This window comes from Terrapene carolina, unplaced genomic scaffold, assembly GCF_002925995.2.
Source record: "Terrapene carolina triunguis isolate 2854851 unplaced genomic scaffold, T_m_triunguis-2.0 Scaffold211, whole genome shotgun sequence".
Classification (NCBI taxonomy): Eukaryota; Metazoa; Chordata; order Testudines; family Emydidae; genus Terrapene; species Terrapene triunguis.
The window spans coordinates 14,849,007-14,870,323 of record NW_020664562.1 but is presented as its reverse complement, the minus strand read 5'-3'; the positions used below and the strand labels follow the sequence as shown (position 1 = coordinate 14,870,323).

General features: G+C 40.2%; 1 protein-coding gene across 5 annotated transcripts in view; it reads left to right on the top strand.

Moving 5' to 3' along the window:
- LOC112109982 (netrin-G1) overlaps positions 1-20,916 on the top strand; it is a 211,898-nt gene extending 190,982 nt beyond the window's left edge. For all 5 annotated transcript variants that reach the window (XM_026655976.1, XM_026655975.1, XM_026655972.1 and 2 more), the window contains one exon: positions 20,632-20,916. In XM_026655976.1, coding sequence (XP_026511761.1) covers positions 20,632-20,858 — 227 coding nt within the window. In that variant the 3' untranslated portion in view covers positions 20,859-20,916. The remainder of the gene's footprint in view (positions 1-20,631) is intronic.
- Positions 20,917-21,317: the final 401 nt, after the last annotated feature.

Sequence of the window (21,317 nt, the reverse complement as noted above, 5' to 3'; positions counted from 1 at the left end):
CTCCTTGTCCCCTGACTGCCCCCTCCTGGGACCCCTGCTCCTAACTGCCCTCCAGGACCCCACCCCCTATTTATGTACAGGCGTGACTACCTGCCCTTTCCTGGTTATTATACGTGGCCAGTCCGCATCCACATCCAGTAGTTAAAAAAAAAAAATAAACTAATAATTTAAATTGGAATTTCATCCATTAATAAGTATTTATTATATAATTAAAACCATTCTATTGAAGGACAGATATTAAATAACACTAAATAAGTTAATGTTCAAAACAATATTAAAAATTTGAAAATTTAGAGCATGGAAACCAAAATAGCTAAAATTTAGTTTTGGCAAGATACACGGAATGGAAACTCCGGGATCTTTACCTGTCACTGAATATAGCCATCATACCAATAGTGGAATATAAAACAAGTCTACATATACTCTCCTTAAAATTTTTACTTGTGTCCATTCCCAATAATTGTAACAAATCATTATTACCTTCACTCCACTTGCCACGCGCCCCAAGCACAAAACCAAAGAAGTGAATATTTTTACCTCCCGTTAAGTTTTTAATTTCTTCCTCTAACTCAAGATAATAAGCCACCTTCTCACTGTGGGCTTGTTCCAAACTTCCGGCATTATCCTCCCATCGCACTGTAACATCAACCACCACTGCTGTATCTCCTTTTATAAATATAATATCCGGCTTTCTTAACTCACCCTTACTATTTCTCAAATGGGGCTCTATCATCGCCTTCCACCCTAATTTACCAACCTTATCTACAACTGCAGACACTACTCTATTATGCCTTTTTATCCTAGCATTCTTAGTCTTATAACATTGTCCTGAGATATGGGGAACAGTCTCCCGCACTTTACCGCACGATCTACAAAGAGCATTCACACCTCCTCTTCCTCTTGCTAATGTCTCCCTAGTAGGATAAATATTTGCCCTAAGCTGCAATGCTGCGATATACGCTGACGATTTAACTTTACTAGAGTTTCTAAAAATCGAATTACTAATTAAATCATTTTTAAAATATTTTATCCCTATTCCCTGACATCTCAGTTCCGACCATCTTAAAAATTCCTCTTCCCTCCATTTCTTGGGATGAGATGTTACTGCACTAAATGACAATATTTTATCCACAAGATTTTCTCCTGCATATAGATAAGATAGGTCCATCCAATCATCTCTCGAGACAATATGTCTCCTCCATTTACGAATTAACATATTTGGGATTTGCACACTAAACTTAGTGAGAGCTAAACCACCATCCCTACCTCTAGAATAAAATATCCCATCTGTGATACACTGAGGTAAATGTAAAATCTCTTTAACTATTTTTCTAACTAACACATCAAGATCGTCTAAAAGATTAAAAGGGGGTTCTATTAAAAGAAGATTATAAAATAGCTTCGGTAAGATATATGTCTGTAAAATTAATATTTTTTGGGCCGGTTTTAATGGGGCCTTAATTAAATTCTCACTCCAATCTTTCAATTTTTCTTTAAGTACCGGTCCCCCTACACCTATCCAGGGATCTATTCTAGCCCCTAAATATTTTTCAAAATCCCCTGGTTGAACATATTCAATCTCCTCTGACCCTATCTGCCAATTATCCTTAGGATTAACTACATAGGTTTTATGTTTAGTTAAAATATGAAAGCCTTTCGTTTTCTTCACATTAACAGAGAGATTAGTATTTTTACAAAACTCCTCTAAGATACCCAAATTTTTAATCATTCCTTTATATGAGCTACTTAAAATTGCCACATCATCGGCAAAAGCCAATGACGTGACACCATTACCCTTAACATAAAAACCACTTCCTTCTACTTCTAATCTAGTTAAAAGGGGATCCATAGCAATATTAAACAAAATTGGGGACAACGGGTCACCCTGCTTGACCCCCCTCCTAATTAAAATAGACTCAGTAGCTTCATCACCCACCCATACCCTAGTTGTGCAATTATCATAAAGGTCCCTAATAATATCTATAAAATGTTCATCTATACCAAATCTTCTCAACCCGGCTATTATATGTCCGTGTCCCACAGAATCAAATGCTTTAGCCAGATCTACGAACACTATTGCAATTTCATTCCCATTTCGTTTAGCCCCTTTAATCAAATTATCTAATATAGCAATATTTTCCTCACACCCAGGGGCGGATATAAACCCTTTTTGTCTACTACATATCTTAACTGTTTCCACCAGTCTTTTTGCTAATATTTTGGTATAGATTCTAATCCAAACTGACCCAATTGTCAATGGTCTCCAAGATGTTAACTTCTTCATTTCCTCCTCATCTTGTGTCTTTGGTATTAAAATCGTTCTATTTTTCTTAAATTCATCTGGTACCTGTCTATTTAGAAACCATATATTAAAAATTTTTGTAAGTATTAAGGAGTCTAAATTAAAAATATCCCACAAATTGCTCACTTTTACTTTATCTGGGCCAGGAGCACTATCTTTTCTTATCTCTCTTAAAGCTATTCTAATCTCATCCACAGAGATCGGACTCATTAATATATCATTATCCGCATTCTCTGTGGATGATGGCCACCCTATCATATTACCATGTCCAATTGTTCCCAAAATATTGACATAGTATTCCTCAATTTCTTTCATAGGGATAGCACACTTAGCCTTATCTGGCTCTCCCATTATAATGCGAGTCAATCTTCTTCTATCCTTATCAAATAATTGTTGATAGAATTTATACTTAGCTTTCTTTGTAGCATATCTCCTAATTGCATTAAATTGCTTCCTTCTCCCCTCCTTTCTCATCTTCCCTTTTCCTTTATTCCTCAACTCTATTTGACTTTCATTTCTAGGGTCCTTTCCCTCTACTAATGAATAACATAATTTTTCCAACATTGCCCAACCGAGAGCTTTTGTTAAATCCTCCTTTAATAATCCTTCAATTTCCCCTAAACTATTTATTATTTCTCTTCCCTCCCTACTTTGTTTTCCCCGTTTACATATTTTCTCCACTAAATCCACTTCTGGGTGTCCTTTTAGTGGGAAAATCCTCTCTCTTGGGGGCGGAATTTCTAATATATTTACTCTAATGTCCTCTACCTCAGTCACTTCCTCCCTATCTCCTGTTACCACTAACTTCTTCTTTGCTAATTCTCGTCTTTTATCTGATATTTGTTTATTCGTTTTGGTCCTCATCTCGCTCTCAATACATTTATTTATATTCCTTTGCCCAATATATTTCCTTTCCAACTGTATAAGCTGCGCAACCTCATCTTTGGTCCATATACGAGATCTAGTCGATCCCTCTTTGATCTTACTTTTAGCAGCCATATCTTCTTTTCTTTGCTCATTCCTCACAGCAGGGTGTCTATGTCTACAGTGTTGGCTCAATCCAGATCTAGTATGAAAACCAAGCCCACAGACCGAGCACGTATGGCTCTTCATTGGGGTATCCGCCTTCTTGGGTATGCACTTGGGGTAGTGGCAAGCTATATTATGATATTGAGAAGATTTTCCACATTTACTACATACAACTCGTATGGCTTTACTTTTATGAACCACATTAATGTGTTTGGCCCATTTACCAAATGTTGGTAATATCTGGGGACATATTGGACAATTAAAACTATCAACGGGATACTCTAAATAAAAAACCTCATCCTTCCACGAACTACTTTCTAATATATTTATATTACTACCAGTACTGTTAAGATCCTTATTACGATCCCTATTAAAATCAGTACTTGGTCTAAAACTATTTAATAAACTAGACCCATTAACTAAATGAGCATTAAGATATCCCGATTCGCTAACATATGGATCATCAAATGTACTTAAATACTTAAAATCTGGATTGAAACTTTCCATAGTTAAATCATTAAAAGTGTCCCTTGTAAAAACCATCGGTAAGATAGATAAAATCTCCTCACCATGATCATCACAAACATTCTCCTCTACCTCCTCTCCATGCTCCACTGGGAGGACTTGATTCTCACTCTCATGCTCATGAGACTTCATTATAGTCCACACCATTTTATCCATTGGTCCAGCGACCCTGATCACACCCCTAATATATTTAACACTGTCAGCCGGGGCATCAAAGCCAACAGCGGGGGCGTTATTAACCCGGTCCAGCGCCAATCCGGTATAAAAATATAAATTACTTTTTTCCATAGCTAAAAGATTTACCCTTCTCAGGGGGAAACTAACCCTTTCCAGGGGGAAACTAACCCGTACCTGGGGGAAACTTACCCTTTCCAGGGGGAAACTAACCCATGCCTGGGGGAGACTACCCTTACCAGGGGGAATCTAACCCTTACCAGGGAGAGTCAACCCGTACCTGGGGGAGGCTACCCTTACCAGGGGGGCATCCATGTGGCACCATATGGGGCTGCCCAACCCCGTCCCACACCCCACTGAATGTGGGATGTGGGTTCGTCCTCCGCAATCCGCCTGGCTATCCAAGCCAGTTACCGGCTCTCACCACGAGGAGGTAGCGGTTGGACTTGCAATCCAGAGGCTTTCCTCAAAGAGGGGTCCCAAACAGCATAATGTCGAGCTCTAACGGGCGTGTGAGAAAAGGCTCAGATCTTGGTAGGGGTTGCCCCTATTGACCGGGCTCACGCCCACCCCCACCTCACCGATAACCCATTCTCTCACTACCCTCAGGCAATGTTTCCGTCCAAGCCCGACAGCTGAGAGGGTCCAGAGACGCATGGAGAGCCATTAAGAGAGCCAAGCCTCCCTGTTCCTTGTCCCCTAACTGCCCCCTCCTAAGACCCCCCCAACTACCCCCCAGGACCCTACCCCCTACCTGTACCCTGACTGCCCAAAACCTTCTCCACACACCCCCCAGAAAGCCCCCCCCCCGAACTCCCGAACTCCATCTCTTGACTGCCCCATCCAAAACCTCCCTGTCCCTTCTCCGACCCCCTGGCCCCCTTGTTGTTGGCCTTCGCCTAATGTCTCTGTGAACTTGCTCAGGAACGGCCTGAGCCATTCATCCCGGCACACTGGGCAGCAGTGGGGGGGGGGGAGGAGCTCCAGACTGCCGGAGGCGATCTGCGAATGCAGGGAGGGAGGGAGGGAGTGATCTCAGCTGCAGGGGAGAGGAGAAGGGGCTCTCTCTGGCTGTCGGAGCCCCATGTAAGTGGCACCATCCGGCCGGCTGCCCTGTTAGCCGCACGCGCTCTGCATGGGGTGGGGTGGGGGAGGAGGGGAGTCCGGACATTTACAAATTCCCCCCGGACGCTATTTTTAGCTCAAAAAGCCAGACATGTCCGGGGGAATCCGGACGAATGGTAACCCTACCTATCCCTGTTCTGACCCTTCCTGCAGGCTCCCACAGCTGGCTGCTGCAGCCTGGTGAGTCTTCCTCCACAGGGGATCTAGTAACTTAAAAGTGAAAAAACCTTCCAGCCTGCCAGACCTATTAGCACAACATTGAAACTGTTAAAGAGCCATTCAAGTGGTAATGAAGCCATTTAACAGGCATTTGCCAACCCCCAGGTATATACTGTCAGTTTCTGAATTTACTGACAAAAACCGTTGTGCATTACTATAATACAGGGGTAGGCAACCTATGGCACTCGTGCCAAAGGCGACACGCAAGCTGATTTTCAATGGCACTCACACTGCCCAGGTCCTGGCCACCGGTCTGGGGGGCTCTGCATTTTAATTTAATTTTAAATGAAGCTTCTTAAACATTTTAAAAACCTTATTTACTTTACACACAACAATAGTTTAGTTATATATTATAGACTTATAGAAAGAAACCTTCTAAAAACGTTAAAATGTATTACTGGCACGCAAAACCTTAAATTAAAGTGAATAAATGAAGACTCGGCACACCACTTCTGAAAGGTTGCCGACCCCTGCTATAATATTTACTAAGAACATGTTAGTCTACAGGACCTTAGTTTAAAATTTGCTTTAAAAATATTTCATTAGTGTATTGCTGAAGATGATAAAATCACATCTCTAAAAAAATCCTTGCATAGATTTTTAGATGCACAATCTGAGTATTCATCTTTAGCCTTAAATGCTTGGATCTTCAGACATATGGTTTTTAAATAAATCCTTCAAAGGACCATCCTTATCTAAAATACACATTTTAATTACTATAGTTCAAAAAACTTGCTTCCAAAGTCTTCCTGTCCTTTCTGTCCATCCCCTTCTCCCTTCACCCCCCTATTGAAGAGAGCCCTTAAAGGGACAACACCCCTTTTCTTCCAGATAGCTGGACAAACGAGCTTCCCTTTCTTTACTTCTGACTATTTGATTAACTAGTTTTAAGAGAACCCTCCAGCAAAATCAGTACCTTAGTAAGATATAAAATCCTTTGTTATGCCTAAAATCTTTGGAAACATGTTTATGAAATTTCACCAACTTTTAAAAATGTCTATTGTTATGGAGATCACACAAAGTAAATTAGTATTCCCTGTTTCTAAAAGCAATGAACATTGTTATGAACACACTAAACCTCTGACTGATTAATTTAAAATAATGTCTTTGTTTCAGTGAGTTAAATATTTAGTAATCTGGAATGATTACTTTATGAAGGCTTAAGAGTACATTTAAAATATAAAACCAGCTTAGAAATACTGATTAAGAAAACATAAAACAGAGAAGAGCTGCATCATGTATTCCATAATATTTAATGTTGTATTAAGCAGGACAGCTGACTCGCCCTTACTACAAAGTTTTTGCAAATAAATCTCTGACAAACTTCAGGGTATATCAAAAAACCTGTGACTGACATATTTTATTCCCAAATTTAGTGCTTTTAATTAGGTACCTTCTGCATGCCCAGTCTTCACCTTCTGGCATGCAGTGGAAAACATGCTCCATTTTCTTTAGAAAGAAATTGCAGAAGAGTGTTGTTTTTCAAATGTCATTTGCTTCATTTGGGTTTAGGGATTTGGCTGGAAGGGGGTGAGCAGGGTGGGGGAGGGAAGAGAGAAGGGAGACAATGGGGAGAGGGCGGGGCCTGGGCAGAGTGGGGGCAGAGCAGGGATGGAGTATGGGCAGGGCCACAGGCAGAAGAGGTGGGCTGGGGAGCTAGCCTCCCCAAGCAGCAGCTTCACCCACCACCCATGACAGCAGGTAAGAGCGGGTGGGCTCCCGCACACCTAGTGTGCACTGCAGTCCCCTTAGGCAGGGGCCGTATTCACAGAGCTGAATGCTCCGGTGCTGCGCATTCTGCGTGTGGGAGAGGGTACGGGGATCACTGTGGGGAACTGTGACTCTCTGCTGCCGTGAGGTGGGCCGGGTGTCTCGGTATCCTTTGCTGCATCTCTCCCCCCCCACCTCCTGGACTGCAAGCCCGGGCTGCCTTCAGGCATAGGGGCACCAGTTTAATAATACTGTGTAGGGCCCCATAAATCCTAAGGACGGCCCTGTTCTGGACACTTCCTCTTGCTCCTAGCTACGAAATTTTTGTCAGATGTGATATCCTTCATACTGTTTCACTAATGATGGGCAATTGGGCTGATATTTGGATTATATTTATTTTAGGGGTCAAATTCAGGAAATAGTTGGATTTAGAAAAACAATGGAAATAAATATGGGTAGAATAGGAATTACAACATGCAGGGTAATAAAGGCTTGTTACAAGAGCAGGCAGAGAACCATTTTTAAGTGACCATTTTCGTGAATCCTGCCATGACATCTGTTGCTTTTTCCTGCTGGCACAGTAATCCATGAATGCTATGGGGCCTGTGTCAGTATCAACAGCAGTGTTTCTGTCATCAGGTCAATCCTATGCACTCCCAGTCACCGCTAATCCCTTCCTGCCATTCCAGGCAAAGAGTTTGTGGAGCACTCAGTTGAAGTGATGCTAATCACTGAGACAGCCTGTGACATCTGTAAAGTCTGTGGCACTGGTGCCATATTAATTCTGAGAGCTAGAAGTGGCAATGCTAATGTCAACTTTTATTTTTTAAGTACACTTCTAGCCCTTACCTTTTGTAAATAGCCTGGCAAATACAAACCAATCACTGGACCAGGAGTGGAGTTATGATCTGGCTCATGGGGTTGCAATGCCACTCACTCAGATTTGGCCTACCTGGACTCCTGGCATCATGACGGCTGGGTCTAGCCTCAGTGGTGCTGGGACCCCTGGACCAGGGATGTGAGCCAGGTCAGCCCTGTGCAACAGGAGCTGCCACGCGACCCTTTGAAACATTTTGGCGACTCAATTTTGAGTCCCAACCATGGGTTGAGAAACTCTGCTTTAGGGGAGGCTCTTCTCATCCTCTAACTTTCATGCTTCCTACATAATGGTGTTGGCATATCTTTCTCCTCCAAGAAGATGGAAATAATGACACTGCCACCACATACAAGTGTAATTGCTAAGTTGCTGCTAAAAAGAGGAAAACATCACAGAATCCTGGCCTAGCAACATTGCTGTGTTTCTCAGAGCTGAATATCTTTTGACTGTATTCCAGTGCTTTATTTGTAATAAAGTGGTGCCAGGGCTTACGCAATTTCTTTAGGTTCATAACTTATGTGACAAGCCCAGAGGTGCCGGGGCTATAAACTGCCAAACTTAGAGGTGCCGGGGCTCAGCCCTGGCACAAATTAAGCACTGCTGTATTCAGATATTATTTAAGGGTGGGATTTTCAAGAGCACTTAATTGACTAATGAGCACAAGTTTCACTGACTTTCAGTAAGACTTATGCCCTAAGTCACTTGGTGCTTTTGAAAATTCCACTCAAAAAACCAGAAAGGTGATATTAAACATTTATAAACTGATATAAACTATTTACACCTTGTAATCTTTAAGGAAATAAGAGATTCCTTCTTACAAAAGGTGGTATAGAAAGACACTGTAAGCCATGACTATTAAAGCTCAGTAATACTAGTCTTCATACATATATGTATCATAAGTAACCAGGAGCAGTACAAGTGTGACCATTTCAGTAAGGTATTTAAGCACATGCCTAACTTTAAACATGTAAGGAGCCCCACTGATTCCCAGAGGAACTATTCATGTGCTTAAAAAGTTAGGCACATGCTTAAGTACTTTGCTAACTCAGAGCCCAAATGAGCCCTGCCATGTGTCTTTCAATGGCCTAAACCCAGTAAAGTAGTATTTTTGGAAGTGTTAGCAACTAATAATGAAGAAACAGAATTTGAAGACATTTGTAATACAAACTTAACTTATTTTCCAGTACTGTTTGGAGATTTGTGACAGACCAAAGATTAAAGTCTAACAAAAATGAACAAGCTTTGCACATTCAAAATATATTAATTGCATACGTGGGGCAAAACAAAGATCGAAACAACTTAGTTTTCATGATAGGGTCAAAACAATAGCTGGTGTCACTCAGACTTCCTGGGCTTATTCCTAAGCCCTGCTACAGCCCCTTTGTGCTCCAGATAAACAGCCATATGGGATTCCCAGTTTAGAGGGAATTTCTGAGTGGCTTAAAGCTGGCACACCCACCCCTTTCCCAGTCTCCATCATTGTGGGTGAGATAGGAGAAAGAAGGGGCATGAACACAATACTGCACTCTGGCATGCCCTAGTTATCCATTTGTCCCTTTTGAGCTGGGGCATTGTTTAGAGCAGTCCTGAAGCTGCTTTAAATTACACTATGGGGCACATTGGCTGTTTGTGGTTCTTCCACCTGTGTTGCACTCATATTGGACTCATTGAATGGTGAATCCAAATGCATACTTGGATTTTTGTTGAAGCAAAGCTATCTACCTCTTCCACAGACTTACAGCTGTAGGAATGGTCATCTACCTCCACATAAATCCAGATGGATACAACTATGGCTTTGAGTCTTATTTTTCAAAATAACCTATTGATCAAAGCAAAATATTTTTCCTTTCAATGAGACAAGTATACGTGTCTGTTTTAGAGCTCTGAAAGAGTAATACACAAGTTATTATAGCAGCTTTAAGAACTTTATTACAAAATGACAGGGATCCGCATATAATCAAAACATTAAATAGCATGGATGCAGCTGAGGGTTTTCCCTCCCCTTGGGAACCTTCTAACTGAAAATACTTGATCAGAACCAACTCAGTCAGACAATCATACAGCTCCATTACCCATTTCCTTAAACTGAAAGAGATGGGAGCGCTCTGTCCACTCCTGAACAACAGTAATTCTTAGATGAGTAATCTTGGATTTATTTTCAGTGTCATCCATTTTAGAAAGCAATCTCTTGTTATTTCCTATCAGGCCTGTTACAACAGCTCTATGATGTGGAACTGTAGATTCCAGAATTTCAGTTATTTGTTCCACTCAGTGAAAAGGAAGTCCTGAGAATCCTTGCACTATAGTTTTGATAGATTGTATGGATCTTTTCTAATTGTCCAACCAGGGGTTTTAGAGAGAATGGAGACACAGACAGTACTTGTGGAAAAGAATAAGCCATCATCTTTGCTGAACCTACATCACAATTGGAAAAAAATCCACCTTTTCTCTCCAGAGGATTTTGTTCTTACAGGAATGGGACATAATGGGCCAAATTTACCCACATGGATGCCAGAGAGTGCAATTTGCCCCAGTGCCACCACCATCCTTGGACCAGGGGAGAAAGGATAACTTTGAAAAGTAGCTGGGGCTCTACAGGAGCTCCCCTGGCTAGGTGCACCTGACTGGTTTTGGAGCTGTGCTGGCTGGCTCCAGTCCTCTCCTCTCTGTAATGTTGCCTCCCTTCTTCTGTCTAACTTGCTGCCAAAAGTTTGCCTGAAGCCTGGTCAATGCCGGTGTGACTAGGGAGTGAATAGGAATCAGTGACATCAAAAGTTGTGAGTTAGGGAATAATCTAAAAACCAATTGCCGGCGATCAGTGGAGCATCAATAGAACAGCAATAAAACAAACAATAAAAACAGCCTACTCTGCTAGGGTGACCAGATGTCCCGATTTTATAGGAACAGTCCCGATTTTTGGGTCTTTTTCTTATATAGGCTCCTATTACCCCCCACCCCGTCCCAATTTTTCACACTTGCTGTCTGGTCACCCTATACTCTGCAGCCCACACTTTCACGTACCCTGGCAATGTTCTTAAATTGGTAAATAAAACAGCTTCAACTCAATGGAGTGTCCAGCAGGAATCTCTAAGACAGGTGCTATCAGTTTTCGCATGCCACTCTCATCTAATTAGTATTCATTTTCCCAGATTTGTTTCTAATGCAGTGTAATTAGTCAGGACATTGTTTCATATTTGCACCGGAGACCGCCTTCTACAGTTTGTCATCTTATGGCCATTATCTTGATGATGTAAGATTGTCTCCATAGGGTTCCACTTATGAACACTGATTATTTCTGACTTGACTTTGGAATGTTGCCTTGATAGATTTGCACAGAAATGGTTTTGTTTTCATGTTATCAAATCACCTACCTTGACTTGATTTGACATTGTCATAAGGGAGTTTTAATGATATGCCCACTGCAGCAAACGGTAAATTAGTGTCACTACAAATATACATAATTATGAATAGTTACTGTTGTGCAAGAGCAGTAGCTATTCTTCATATTTTATCTCCGCTTAAACCCCCTAAGAAAGCCTAATCAACATTTAGAATTACTAAATAATTCTATATATGGCATCAGAAAAATTAAAACATAAAAAACCACTTAATCCAAAACTAGACCCAAGTTATATTTTTGGTTTTTTCCTATTTTGTAAAAATCCTTAAAATCAAGAACCCTAAATCAGTTTTCTGCCCTGTATAATTTCGGATAGGTCAGATATTAAACCCTCAAAATTCCGAGTTTATCAAATTAGCTGTAGCTAAAGCAACATTAATTGCAGAGTCCTGACTAAGGACTATCATTGTAACTTCTGAAGTGATAAACACAACAATGGTCACTCTCAAAAACTAGGCAAGTTTATCTTAGTTATGATGGCCCAGGTTTTCAAAGTATTCCCTGTACTTTCCTATGGCCTGAATCCTGCAATTGACGCCATTCAGGCAGAGTCTTATTTAAATCAATGGCACTCTGCATAGGCAGAGGGGTCAAACCACGTACAACAGGTTGTAGGACTGGGCCTATAATTGCTATACAGAACACCTAGGAAATATTACAGAAACCAAGGTAATCTTACTAAGGTATCTACAATCATTTGGTACGTTTTTTAATTTATGTCTTAATATGTGATTTGCTGGGGAAAAATTAAAACCTATTAGCTAAATCAGTGTAGGTATTTCTCGTGGCCCTATTAAACTAGTATCAATTTGATCATTTATGGATAAATTCTGCTTCTGCCCCATGCCTGCAGAGGCTCACCTGAATATATGAGAGAGAGAAAGACAGACAGACAGTTTCTTTTTGGTTGATTTCTCCTTTCTCCATATTCCCACCAGGGGCGGCTCTATGTTTTTTGCCGCCCCAAGCACGGCAGGCAGGCGGCTTTCGGTGGCGCACCTGCGGGTGGTCCATTGGTAACACAGATTCGGCGGCATGCCTGCGGGAGGTCCGCCAGTCCCGTGCCTTCAACGTACCTGCCGCCGAATTGCCGCCGAAACCATGGGACCGGCGGACCTCCCGCAGGCATGCTGCTGAAGGCTGCCTGACTGCCGCCCTCACGGCGACCGGCAGGCCGCCCCCCACGGCTTGCTGCCCCAGGCACGCGATTGGTGCGCTGGTGCCTGGAGCCGCCCCTGATTCCAACACCACCAATTTATTGACTTAAGTGAACACATTTTTTATAGAAGAATGCTTGTAACAGAGCCTTTACAGTACCTCTAGTTGCTCACTGATCTGCATTTGGCAGTAAAGTTAAACCTCTTATGTTGCTCTTTGATACAGTGACATTGTTATGCCAAAGTGAAATGAATGTCCCTAATTTTTTCACTGCATGTAAATGTGCTATTTGCAGTTCCACACAAGAGCCAACTGCTCTTTCTATATGTGGACAAACACACACACACACACATTCTGAAGCTGTCTGTGAACACCTTTACTTAAATATGGGTTCCACTGTAACTGCTCCTCTTCCACGTGATATGGTTTAACAGAACAATCAGTCTGGACACGTGCACACAGGTAAGTATATCAGCATACTGAAAACCTATCGTAAATTAAACTATTTAGATTTCTGCAAAGATAATGTTAAATATCATTCTCAACCAGTGAACATGGGACAGATGTGCACAACCTCGCAGGTGGAACTCATATTTCCCAGCCCAGTGGATATGCATGCTGTCAAAATATGCACCAGGCATGAAATCCTAGGCCAGGTGAAGTCAGTTGCAAACTTCCAGTGGATCCAGGATTTCACACTTGGACTGTTGAGGAATGGTGTAGCTAACTCACCATTCACAGGGCCTGATCCATAGCCTATTGAAGTCAAAACCATTAAAGCTGACCAAGATAGGTCCTACAGTGTAGTCAGGGCTGTCAATCCATCCACTCTTGAAAGGTGATATTCATATATTTACTCTGTCATGCTTTTACCCTCTACAACTCACTCATCACATACATTTAGAGGATTAACAATACCTGCAGTCCAGCTCCCAAGAAAACTAAGGGGAGCATGAAGAAGAGAGGACTAACCTCAGGGTGGAGAAATAATTTAGGGAGGTAGAAATGGGAAGGGATTGTGGAAGGAATTCTGTAATAGACAGGACAGAGAGTGAGAGAAGATACTGAAAAAAATACAAACAGGCAAGAGACAGATCAGAAAAGAAAAGTATCTTGTAGGAAAGAGAGAGGGAGGCTGTAGAGAAAATGTGAACTGAAAAATTTCAAAAGGATGAAAAATTCTAAAAAAAAATATAAGGAAAAACTGCAGAGGCCTAAAGATGAATCAGGATATAGAAAGAACAAAGGGAAGAGAAAGAAAAAAAATGAGACACTAGCTCTATTTTATCAAAAGTTTGCTTTCCATAACCTTTTTACTCTGTCATTTAATGGTCCTTTTAATGTTTCTAGCACACACACACAAAATGTGAAGATTGTCCTAGTTTCGGATGAGGAGAGGCAACTCCCCTTTTTCCTGACTCAAACCTTGTTATCACCTTCATTTTCCTTTTGAAAAACTGACTGTTCTCTCTCATATCTACGTTTCTGACCCACCTGCCTATCCTTTTTGGCATTATGATGCTATTTTAAGTAAGCTGTATATAGCAAAAGTAGAAGAAAGTGTCCCAGAAAAAGGAGGGGAACACATTTTCTTCCCTGAACTGACCTTCAGACAGGATATAAGGGTACAAAGAGCTCATAATTGGATCCTGCGGTCCCCACTTGAAAGAAACACAGTAATTTTGTATATAATTTTCCTCTGAGTTGTAGTAACATCATCTATATAGTTGCTTCGTAACTAACAGCAGTCCTGATAAAATCTTTGGTGTTTTTTTTTTTTTTAACTTGCAAATGCCTGAAAATTAAGCTTTAAACAAACGGAGACATTCCTCCATGCATTATTCATATGTGAATATTTAAGAATACAGTATGAATTCATTAAAACTTATCAATTATTCTCTCCTGATAATTAACAATAATGCAAAATCAATATGTTTGATTAAGTGTCCAACTAAATTGTATGAAACATTATTGTACCATCTGCCATTTGAACTGCCTGACCTGGTTGGAAGAACAGGGCTGGCTTTAAAATTGCCCCTTTTTTTTTTTTTTTTTAAATGACATCGGAATTACAAAACAAATGCTTTGCTGGAAGTCACAAAATAGTCACAAGAAATCATCTTTTCAGTATTTATGGAGGTCTTAACCTACAAACGTTTTCAATATTTTATTAATGATCACTTTGGGAAAGATGCCTAGTTTTAACTTAGAGAATTAATTTTCTAAGTTAACTGCAGTGTCTTTTCCCTAGGTTGGCAAAGCTTGCAAACTTTGTTCAATTTTGCAGGTGGCTTTCATCCATCTAGTGCAGTGATCTGAGAATAGCATAATCAGAAGACTGTAGTCTACATACTAATTGCTGACACAAGGTGGGTGAGGTATTATCTTTTATTGGGCCAATTTCTGTTGGTGAAAGAGACAAGCTTTTTGAGCTCCACAGAGCTTTTCTTCTGATCTCACCCACTTTGTGTCTCTAATCTCTTGGGACCAACACAGCTATAACACCACAGCAAAATACTAATTTCTGAGTCACCAAAAGCAGCTTTAAATATGCAGGTCATTTCCTCAGAAACCATGGAGACCCTGCTGAGAGAGAGTAATCAATACCCCTGAATTCTGCAGAGATCTCCAGCATAGATCTTCGCAGCTCCGATGTGAAGGGTTATTATTTATTTGTATTACAGTAGTGATTAGAGGCACCAATTGAGATTGGTGCTCCATTTTGCTAGGCACTATATATACACATAAGGTAAGAATCCCTCACCTGAAGAATGTACCATGTAAATAGACAAAGCAGACAACAACAACAAAAGAGTATCCCCATTGTATAGATGAGTAACTGAGATGCATAAATGTTGAGTGACTTGTCCAAGATCTTACAGGGCATCTGTAGTAGAGCCAGAAATTGTACCCATATCTCCGAAGGGTCAGTCCAGGGCTTCAACCACAAAACTTCCCTTCTCCAATTCAGGATGGGATAGGGATTTGACAAGTGGACTTCTGTATTGTGTGGATTCACTGGGCACAAAATCCCATGTAGGATGATCAAAAGCACACCATACATCCAATACTCCTCCCCCTAGACTCCATCCTGCTCTGCCCATCTCATTCCTTGTTACATATTAGGCTAGACACTTGTGCCTCAGGATGGATATACTAGCAGTATATGATCCCATAAATGGTCCTGCAGAGAAAAAAGGCCCTTTTCTTCTCTTACATCTTGAGAGCATTTGCTCTGTGGTGGAAAACAAGCTTGCTTTTGGGGATGGGGGGGGGAAGGAGGGGGGAGATGTGGGGAAACAGAAAAACAAACCTATTTGCCTTTTGGAGGTTGTTTTCTGAACGTGATTTTTTTTTAAAGTAATCGTATTGAGACCAAAAAAAACCCCACTATACTGTATTGTGCCTGCATTGCATCTTAAAGATAGGTACATCTGGACTGCCTGTCCCCACAAACACCCCCTACTCGCCAGGTTCACTGCTGTTTTCCCCTCTCCCTTCCCCCTGGCTGGGAGGGGGACAAGCTTGCAAGTTCAGAGCCTGGGAAAGAAATTTCCCGAGCTGCTACTGAAACCCGGCCTGGAGTATAAACTGCTGGAGCCGAAGCCCGAGCTCCTGCCTGGCAGTGCTTGCATGCTGTGCTCGGGAGGAGCAGCTCAGTTTTAAAGGACCACAGCCTGCACCCTGCACCCACTGACACTACCTGTCCCCCCCACCCCAACTCACCACTGCAGAGCTGTGAGCCCCCGCTCCAAGCAGTCCGCTCTGAGGAGCATCCCCTAATGGCTTGCTCAGAGTTACAAACAACCTCCACTCCCCAGGTGTCAGTAACTCTGAGCTTCTACTGTATTGAAGCTGCCTAAAATGACTCATTTTAATATTATATTTTTTTTTAACCACACACACTGCACCATGCCTCCAACACTAAAAGCAAATAGCTAATCTTTTAAGGTCAATGGAGTTGTGTCTGATTACTCCAGCAGTGAATTTGTTCCCTGGTTTACAGTTCTGGGTAAGGATATAAGTTTGGTGGGATCATCTTTGTCCTGTGTATGTGCATTAGCAAAAAATCCACCACATACTTTGACAGAATTGGCAGCCCAGCAGATATCTGCCAGGTTATTAATGAGGTACATTTGTGTTGACAATTAGAAGAAAAAATAAAATTTAAAATGCATTGCTCAGGCACAGCTGACTCTGGACTCTGAAAGCCCTACATAGTTATATTCAAGACATTACATATAGTCCTTTTTTCACTACAGGAGTGACTGCAGACCTCTTACTAAGGCCTGGCTTATCTGAATGGTGTAAATAAATGGAAGCAAAAGTTGGTACCACAAACTCTGAAAATAACCACCACTAATTTAAGTAGCTGGATGGGTACTTTGTGGATCTTATTCCTAGCCTAATACATACAGTTGTTTCCACCTTGACATTTCTTTAATAGAAACAAGAACAAATAGAGCCTTGTTCATTTCACAATGTTGGAAGGGGGATGTTAAATTTTTATTATTGTTTATCATTGGGTTTGTTTGATAGGGAGCAAGTACATAATAATACAAGTATCAGGGTAAACTCTCCTGACAAAATATTACATTTAACTTTTAAAACGTAGTAGATAGGGAAAAAATTAAGAGATTTTCCAAACTATAACTAACGTATCGGCCCTTCTCTTTGTCTTTGCAGCAAGCTGAGTAGGCTTAGTTAAGTGAGCAACTTTGGTCACAATTCAAGTACAGATACATAGCTTTGTGCTACTTATGTGCTGGAAACATTATCTGAAGTTAATGCAGTTTGTAAGTCAATAAAATAGTAGCAACATAAATAATGGTAATTTGAATGTAGATAGGGCTTGTCATTTTCATAGCCATTTGCAAGCAATGCATCTTTCCTTCCAACACCGCTGTGATGTAGGTTAGGGTATTAGAACTGATTGGAAAATTAAAACAAATATAAAATTATTAGAAACCAGCAATGAAATTTCATGAAAACTTTCACAACTGTTTGCCCCCATCTTCCAAAACAATCCTAATTATTATCTATGTATTACAGATGAGAAAATTAAGAAAGAAATTAAATGACTTGCCAAGTTCATAAGAGAAGTCACTGACATTACAAGGATTAGAAACTCAGAATTACTAACTCCTAGTACTTTGCTCAGGCATTAAACTATGCCTTTGTCTACTTTCATTAGCCTTTGTATGTGGTTTTTGTGAGTACACAAAAAAGCATTGATGATGAAACTTTTTATGCAGCAGTTCTTTTTATGACTTAAGAAAACATCAGATATAATGAAAGATATTGGGCCTAATTTTAAAAAGCATCCTATGTGATGTTGCATCTGCAATTTTGTAGGTGCAAATTATTGTGGGGATATTTTATAGCAGTTAGATTTCTAAGTGCTTTATTGTGTCTGTAGATCAGGTAGAGTTAGCAGTGAATGTACTGTGGAATGCTACCACAATATTCACACACAGAAAACTAGGGATAAAAGATCAGAGACTATCTTAAAAATCAGTGTGTCTGTCAAAAACAAAAATTTTAAATAGAAAATGTACTAGCAAATAAACTTGTTTAATTGGCTACTTGGAAAAGGCAAACTTTGGTATATATCTAATTTGGATTCAAAACCAAACATTAAGAAAAAAGATCTCATCTTCTATTTAAAAAGAGTATTTAATTAACTATTGATTTCTACTCAATTATTCAAGGCCGGGGGAGGGGGATAGCTCAGTGGTTTGAGCATTGGCCTGCTAAACCCAGGGTTGAGAGTTCAATTGGGGGGGCATTTAGGGATCTGGGGCAAAAAAAAAAAAACAAAAAAAAAAACCAAAACTGTCAGGGACAGTACTTGGTCCTGCTAGTGAAGGCAGGGGACTGGACTCAATGACCTTCCAAGGTCCCTTCCAGCTCTATGAGATAGGTATATCTCCATATATGTATTTATTGATATTTCACCACCACTATTGCCCAAATCAAAGAAAATGTTACAGGCTTGTTACATTAGAATAAGCCAAGTCCACCAGCTTTATCTTTAAATAAGACAGTATTTTGTATTTGATCTTTGCTATTGCTATGATTAAGTTAATACTACATAAATTGTATGGTTATATATAAATATTTTTGGTCTTCATTATAACAGACAACCAAATATTCAATTTTACTTTGAATATGGAAAAATTTAGTTTACCATTCTGGATTTGGTACCATTGTATTCAGTATTATCCCAAACTGTAAATCTCATCAAATTTACTTTATTATTATTCCAGTTAGTTTATATTCATCATGTAAAAATAGCCAAATGTACTATACTAAAGAACACTGAAATGCAGACATACGGTCTACGTGTCATAATATCCTGAATATACTGCATTAGTTGAACTTTGATAATCAGTTGAGACACTTATTGAACAAAAACTGTGGATGCTTGTCAATGTTATATTAATTGGTCAAAAAGAAAGAATAATTGAGAAAGGTGTCAAGTGAGAAACTTGGGTAGATGTTGCCTTTTGGTTATTTTCATATTATTACATGCTAGGGAGGAAGCGCATCAACATTTGACTCATTTGTATGAACTGAATTAGAAAGTGGTTATATGTGAGAAAGGATATTTAAGGGTGAAAACAACTCATGGTGTTTGGGATGGTTGGACTTATTTGTTGTTGTTTTGGTTCAAGAGGATGGTGTTAAGAGGGGGTAGATAAAACATAACTTGGTTTTTGATAAATCAAAGGCATTTTTAGAAATGCTTTGGGCCATTCGTAAAGCTGATGTAAATCACCATACAGCCTTGGTAAAGCTATGTAGAGCTTTACCAAACAACAACATTTGAGAATCTGGGCCACCTGTTTGGATTTTAGCTTTCATGGTATTTATACATTAAAAAAAGTGAAGCATTTATAAATCTATGAATGTAAAGAACAATTAGCACATCTCACAGTGGAAAGACTGGGAATAATTTCTTTTTCTACTTTGCCTCCTTTAGGGTGTTCTCTGGATGTTCCATGCTTAAGCAATATATAATATTGTTCCAAATCCCGGAGGCCTTACACTAGATCCAATCATGTTTTCCTTTATTCAGGGCAAATTCCTAATGATTGCATGGGAATTCTGCCCAAATTAGGAGTGCAGGGTCAGTCCCTTTGTCCTCCTTAAAGTAAAACTAAAATAAACAAAGATCTGCCCTAGGAATTATTTGGAGGAAGCTCTATGGTCTGTATTATACAGGAGGTCAGACTTGGTGATCACAATGGTCCCTTCTGGCTTTTGAAGCTATGAAAATATTCCATTAAAATGAGAATATAATTTATAGCATATTCTATTCTATAATATAATCTAGAACGTACAGTGAGACAATAGCATGGTATGCCTGTACACGCCCTTATAGGGGAATGTTTCAATCCAGTTTTGTTTAATTAATGGAAAGCAAAAGTGTAGTGACCCTTTCTCCAGTAGCTATCTTAGGTATTTCTAAATTGTGTCTCGCCCTGGTACCTAAGCACCAGACACAATTAAGAAGAAATACGTAGGTCTGTAATGAAAATGGTGCCCATTCTCTCTGTTCTCACATTGACATGGTGTGTGAATTTAAACTAACATCGTTTAACACCCATAGAGCATGCTGACTTTCCCATGCCATATCCCCTACTGCTTTTTGTTGATCTTCCAGAACATTAATACATAAAAGTCACTCCGTATCAGGGTCAGATTTCTCATACAGTTCTATTCATTTCACCTCATTGTGTTGCATTTTTAATTGCCATTAATGTTTTTCAAGAGCTCTGTGATGCTAGCACAGACAATGTCCTTTCAAATAAGGCACTCACCAAACATTCCAGTTCAATAATAGTAAAGACACTGACAAACAGTAGATATTAAGTAACTTAGTATTCAGTTGTCTGAAATGGAAGATCATATTCTCTAAGATTAAAGCAAGAAAAATGTATGGGAAAATAGCTAAATGATAAAAAATTGTAAACTGCAATTGTTGGGAAACTGGAATCACATATCTATTTACATCTCTAAGGAGAAAAAAATGTAAGTTCAAAGCTTTCTGTAACAAATGAATTTAAGCTTATTCTGCTCTTCTTCTATTTTCCCCTTGTCCTGTAGCAAATGTATGTGACAAAGAACTACTGCAATGCCAGAATGGAGGAACATGCCTCAAAAACATGCGATGCCAGTGCCCTCCAGCCTACACTGGCATTTTGTGTGAGAAGCTGAAGTGTGAAAGGGATCCAGGAGGTTGCAGCCAAAACTCCGGCAACATGGCAGTATCACATGGCCCTCTATTACCGCTGACTGCTCTACTAGGAGTAACTGGGCTTTTCATATTCTAGGCTCCGTCTGGTTGATGGCATCGCGTTCAGACTGCTTCAGAAGGAATGTGCCACAAAAGAAACAAAACAAAACCCAAGCATTTGCTACTAAAATTTTAAAAAAGAAAAAGAATAAAACCACGTATAAACTAAGAAGGCCCAACTGAACTAAGCCATATTAATCAATTGTGGACAGCACTCTGAGTCAAACGACTGTTAATTTCTGACTCAAGACAAGTTGGCAGCTGCCAAGTCTATTACTACAAACAACAATGCCAGCTGCAAAGAGTACACAGGATTGAAAAGGCTTTGACGAGCCCCCAAAATGGAAAATAAAAAACATTTGCCACTTTGATATGGTGCGCTACTGTACCTCTGCCCAGTGTGTGGACCAACCAAATAGAGGCATTCTTTGCTGTCAGTGCATTGTGGGTATAAGGAAATCTGTTAAAGCTGCCATATTGGCCTGCTTCAGTCCCT